Source organism: Lactuca saligna, chromosome 3 (genome assembly GCF_052625555.1).
Source record: "Lactuca saligna cultivar CGN05327 chromosome 3, ASM5262555v1, whole genome shotgun sequence".
Lineage (NCBI taxonomy): Eukaryota > Viridiplantae > Streptophyta > Magnoliopsida > Asterales > Asteraceae > Lactuca > Lactuca saligna.
In genome coordinates this window covers 71,122,501-71,128,723 of record NC_136419.1, presented here as the reverse complement: position 1 = coordinate 71,128,723, position 6,223 = coordinate 71,122,501, and the positions used below count along the sequence as shown (strand labels likewise).

General features: G+C 34.2%; 1 protein-coding gene across 1 annotated transcript in view; it reads left to right on the top strand.

Annotated features, from left to right (window-relative positions):
• Nucleotides 1-1,722: 1,722 nt before the first annotated feature.
• Nucleotides 1,723-6,223, top strand: part of F3H (flavanone 3-hydroxylase) — a 4,731-nt gene continuing 230 nt past the window's right edge. The window contains exons 1-3 of the mRNA XM_078985338.1: nucleotides 1,723-2,167; nucleotides 5,527-5,955; nucleotides 6,068-6,223. The exon at nucleotides 6,068-6,223 is cut by the window's right edge and continues 230 nt beyond it. Of these exons, the coding sequence (XP_078841464.1) occupies nucleotides 1,790-2,167; nucleotides 5,527-5,955; nucleotides 6,068-6,223 (963 nt within the window). The 5' untranslated portion in view covers nucleotides 1,723-1,789. The remainder of the gene's footprint in view (nucleotides 2,168-5,526; nucleotides 5,956-6,067) is intronic.

Below are 6,223 nucleotides of genomic sequence, written 5' to 3'. Positions count from 1 at the left end.
TCCACAACTTGACCAAACCATAAAAGTCAATGGAAGTCAACACTCAAGTCAATAGTCCATGTTGACCCGATTCATCGAGTGCATGTATGTGACTCGTCGAGTTCCTTCTGTTCTCGAAAAATTCAGGATAATCCGACTCAACTTGCCGAGTTGTCTCACCAACTCGTCGAGTTTGTACAGTGTTCAGAATATCGGGGAAACCCTAACCAACTCGTCGAGTTGGCTAACCAACGTGTCGAGTTCCTTCAGCTAAAATCACTCATTCAGATGCTTTTAAGCGAGACTAAGGCCCCAAACTCTAGATCTATACTTCTAAGGCTGAAATACCATGTAAAGCTGCAAACTTTACGTCCATGCATGAAATCTAAGGGCTAAGTTTGCCAAAACAAAGCTCAACAAGGGGGTTCAACGCATGAAAGTTGGCCAAAGCTTGATAAAGCTTGAGTCTTTAGGACTAAAGGGCCTAATAGTGTCCAGATATGAAGTCTTAGCTTCAAAGCGAACTCAAAACCAATAATGACTCAAATGACCATAAACTCTCTAATGGAGAGATCTAACAAACAAGTGATCAAGGTAATGGCTTTTTACCTCCAAAGGCTGCTACAACATAACAGATGTTGCATCCAAAGTCTCCTTCTTCGTTCCAAGCCCTTAACTCTTCAAGTTTCTTCAAGGAAGGCACCAAAACACACAATCTTAGCCTTAAACACTCTCACAATGGAAGATAGCTCGATTAGGGTTTGACTTAGGGTGATAAGGTGATGACGGAGGCGGGATAAAGGACTTAAGGTCCTTTAAATAGGTTGCAAACCCTAAAAATTAGGGTTTTCACACTCAGCTCCAACTCGTCGAGTTGGGTCCTCCAACTCGTCTAGTTGATTTTAAAATCCATGGGGCCATCTCAATCTCTACTCGACAGGTTGTGGCCTCTAACTCGTCGAGCTGTCCTGCCAAAATGAATATAAAACAATTTAAATTTATACTTGGGAGTCGGGATGTTACAAACCCCCACCGTATGTACTTAGATTAGAAAGTGTAAAAAGTTACTTGGTTATCGTCATACGTTCATATAAATCTATGAACACTAACCGAGTATGATTGTTGAAATTACTAGGAGTAATCATTTTAAATTCAAGTTTCGAAGAAAAAATTAATATCTTCTAACATTTTATTCTTACTTATATTTCTACTCGTATGAACTAATAACACGTGGAATTCACTAATTCTCCCTTTAATCTCTTTCTTGATCTTGACAATTGTTTTAATCTAGTGAGTTTGAAGTGAAGATAAATCGGAAGAAGATGTAGGATGATTTTGGATTTCTCAGTTCTTAAATGTGGCGATTTATGTCCAAAATAACAATTTAAATGATCAATATATTTTGCAATCAAACAATATCTTGATTATTTATCTAACAGGTTATCAAAGCGTTAAATAATATTAGAAAATGCGGTCATTTTCAGATAATATGTTATTGATATAACTAAATAGCAAAAAGATAACAAGGTATGTAGCAAGAATGTTTTAGGTCCATAATATTTCCATGTAAAATTCAGAACATGAATACGTGATACAACTCCCATTCAAAGCATGCATGGGCCCAACTCATTATCACGTGTGGTAGTTGGAACTGCTACGTTTGTAGCTGACCCGACCCGATTGGACTGGACCCGATCCATTCTTAGAATTCCTATTCATCCCTACAAATAGAAGCCAACAAACCCCCTGAAACCTGCAATACGTCTTCTTCCTCCCTCGATAAACACAAAAACTCTGTGAAAACCCTGAAATGGCACCGGCATCAATGGAATGGAACGAAAACTCGTTGCATGAAAAAGGCTTCATTCGTGACGAAGATGAACGGCCGAAGGTGCCGCATAATAAGTTCAGCAACGAGATTCCGGTGATCTCACTGGAAGGTATCGATGATTTGGAAGGTAGTGACGGTGGTGTTAAATCTCGTAGGGCGGAGATTTGTGAGAAGATTGTGAAAGCCTGTGAAGATTGGGGGATCTTTCAGGTGGTGGATCATGGCGTAGACGCGAAACTGTTGTCGGAGATGACAAGGCTTGCTAGAGAGTTTTTCCAGTTGCCGGCGGAGGAGAAGCTCCGGTTTGATATGACCGGTGGGAAGAAAGGCGGGTTCATTGTTTCTAGCCACCTTCAGGTAATAATTACTCGTACTTATGTTTTTATGTTTACATATTAACTCATGGTTGATATGAAACTTTTTTTGTCAAAACAATATCTAGATTTATTATTTTTATTAAAACTTTTAAATATTTTTAATATTCAATTAATTCTTTTAGTTTAATTTTATGTTAAAAATAAAGGTAAGATATCGTTACATAATTTCTCATTGAGAAGCACGTAGTATGCAAACTTTAACATTCTTTATATAGTAGAACTAACATGCATATCTATGTGACTATGTTACTTTAGGTTTAGATAAATACATCAAGTTAATATTTTAGCACATAACTAATGGGTATGTCTTGGATTATTGGGACCAAAATTGTAACTATATTGAATTATAAACTATATTGAATGAAACTATAACTATTGAAATTAAAAACTAGAGGACCAAATCTACAAATGAAACCATAATTATTGAAATTAAAAGCTAGAGGACCAAATCTACAAATGACAATATAATTATTGAAATTAAAAACCAGAGGACCAAATCTGCAAATTCAAAACTACAATGACTAAAATATAACAGCCTTAAATTAAAAACTACAGAGACTAAAACTCTAATTAATGTAAAATATAAACTACAAAGACCGAAATGTATTAATTGAAATTAAAACCACTTTAGCTACATATGTGGTTATTGAAATTAAAAACTTCAGGGACCAAAATTATAATTATTAATAATCCCCACCAAATTTGCAATTACGTCGCATCATAGCAACAAAGCGCGCCAAATCGTCGACAATTGTTAGTATATATTAATATAATAAATGTCAAATTGATGAATAATTTTAAAATTATTTTCATATTATATATAATATATACTGATCATCTTCTCTGATATAAGCAAACTTTTCAAATTTTTCTTTCATATTTTCGTCTTCGTCCTTTTACAAGATAGCATGTGTAGTTATTTACCGATCGATTTACACAAGTTTTTAGCACATCCTGAAAAATACAAATTTATTTATGAACACTATTTTAACAACATCATTAACTCGTTTGTTGAATTACATTGGATCGGATTTTGTGACAATTGAACATTGGCTGCTTATTTTATCACCCACTGCTTTTTTAATTGCAAAAAGTATGTTTGGTGTAATAGTTTATTATCTAAGTAAACAATGTTCAAAGACATACTTCATGCGAAGTCTTGATCTACAAATTGTCCCAAATCATGTCATTATTGTTATTATTACGCTCTGTTAGATGGGTAACCACATATTGTTAGATGGGTAACTACATATAGTTAGTTGGAAATTGGAATACCTACATTCCACCAAATACGTTGTACAATTATTAGAATTATAATTAATGTTTTGATCTCCTTAATAGTTAATAAAGAAGAATTATATTTTACTAAGATTATATATTTGAAGTGTCTTTCGAATAATAAAAATAACAATAATAATAATAACAATTCATATGCACAAAATGTGCACTTAAAAAAAATGCTATTCAACTAAACTTTCTATATGCGCATTTTGACTTTGATTATGCTATGAATATATAGGTGAATATGTTTATTTTTAAGAGTTTTTTAATCAGTCTTTTGCTTCCGCATTTAATTATGTATTGATCTTGCATCAAATATATATATATATATATATATATATATATATATATATATATATATATATATATATATATATATATATATATATATATATAATTGGCAAAATCAAAAGAAAACACAGTCTTATGGTTTAAATTGTAAACTTTTTTTAGGTCTTATTCTTAAAAATTAATCAAAATGTTATATCTTATGAAATTAACATTATTATTAACTCAAGTTATTGGATGGTTGTAATAATACTTTTAACGAATATGCAAATAAAATTTAAAATTTTATTTCATAATTCTGATTTAGGTATTAAAATTATTGTGTTTCGATGTTATTCAATACACTTGCCGTTGGTTATAAAATCCGTATCCATTTAGCGACTTGTTAACGTCATTCAGTACATATGTTGATAATGATATTTGTTGCTGATAAGTGGGAGTTTGTTACAATCATCCCATACACATGTTTTTAGATCGACTATTGTGATATTAAGAAAAAAAAAAAAAAAAAAAAAAAAGGAAAAATTACTTATGAGAATCATTAACGGTTGATTTTGTTTATATGGAGTCTTTTTTTTATATCATATACAATCAAACTTGTTAAACATGCTAACATATTATTATTGCAACATGCTAGTAAATGTAAAATAATAATATATGAATAATTTCAATAAGTCCGTCAAGAATGAAAATAACCAAATGTGAACAAAAAACAAATCCTCCCTCACCATCTTTTGTCACTACTATCTCCACATCCACCTTTGACGACACCACCAACGACCACCACTTTTATTAAAGATAGAGCCTCCACCACCAACTCTACCACATCAACTTCGTCATCATCATGTCCACCACCGATATAGCCACCAACTCCATCTCTGTCACCGCCTCCGCCTCCACCTCTGCCACTACCACCACCACTATCACCACATCCGCCATCACATCCACCGTTGCCACTGCGACCACCACCTCCTCTTTTATCGCCTCCACTACAAATGTTGGTGGCAGAGACGATGATAGAGGTTGTGGTCTAAGTGGTGATGGTGGCGGTCGGCGGAGGTGGAGATGGTGGTGGCTAGAGCTAGTGGTGGTGGCGAAGGCATGGTAGAGGTGGAGGTGGAGGATGAGGTGGTGGTGGCAGAGGCGATGGCGGATGTGGCAGTGGCGGAGGCAAAGGTAGTTGTCAAAGTAGAGGTGGCGGTAATGGGGAAAGTTTTGTTTTTTGTTCACATTTAGTCATTTTCTTTTTGTACACTGTATACCATTCAACTTATTGAAACTATCTTACCCTTTTACCTTCAACAGTAGGTCGCAAGGGTAAAATATGAAGATGCTCGATAAGTTAGATGACATATAAAAAATGAAAAGGACTAGAAGTGAACAAAATCAACAGTTCATTACCCTCAAAAGTCATTCCTCCAACATGTTAATATCATTTTAATTTTATAATGTATCAAAAACTTACATACAAATAATAAAGTTGTTATTAAAACAATAAATTGATTCTCTTCGTCTTGAATGCTATAATATAGGATATTGTAACTACTTGAATCTATATATGGACTTTTAAACATGTTCATTTTATTTTATTTCTTTTTTCATTTTAGCTAGTTTTGACTCTAATTTTGATATGGTAGATACCATCGTTACATAATGATTCACATATTTATATAACTCGACATTATATATGTATCTTTTAGATTTAAAATATAGTAGAATATATGATACATAAATTATATCACATATATGGGCTTTTGATGTATAATGTAGGGAGAAACGGTACGAGATTGGAGGGAGATTGTAACATACTTCTCATATCCAATAAAAGCACGAGACTACTCAAGGTGGCCCGATAAGCCCGAAGACTGGAGGCTAGTTACTAAGGAATACAGTGAGGTGTTAATGGGCTTGGCATGCAAGCTATTAGAGATCTTATCAGAGGCAATGGGCCTTGAGAAAGAGGCCCTTACTAAAGCATGTGTTGAGATGGACCAAAAAGTGGTAGTGAATTACTATCCAAAGTGTCCTCAACCCGATCTCACATTGGGCCTTAAGCGACATACTGATCCAGGAACAATCACATTGTTACTTCAAGATCAAGTTGGAGGGCTCCAAGCCACTCGTGATGGTGGCAAGAGTTGGATAACGGTCCAACCAGTTGAAGGTGCTTTTGTGGTCAATCTTGGTGATCATGGACATGTAAGTGTTGATAGTTTTATTTTTACAGATGATTTATTTTTTGTGTATTTTTGGCTAAGAAGTTATACATGTTATATGACATGAAAATAACACAACTTTTATTTTGGAGCAGTATTTAAGCAATGGTAGGTTCAAGAACGCAGACCATCGGGCCGTTGTGAATTCAACAACCAGTCGACTATCCATAGCGACATTTCAAAACCCTGCTCCAGAGGCGACAGTTTTTCCGTTGAAGATCAACGAAGGAGAGAAATCGATTATGGAAGAA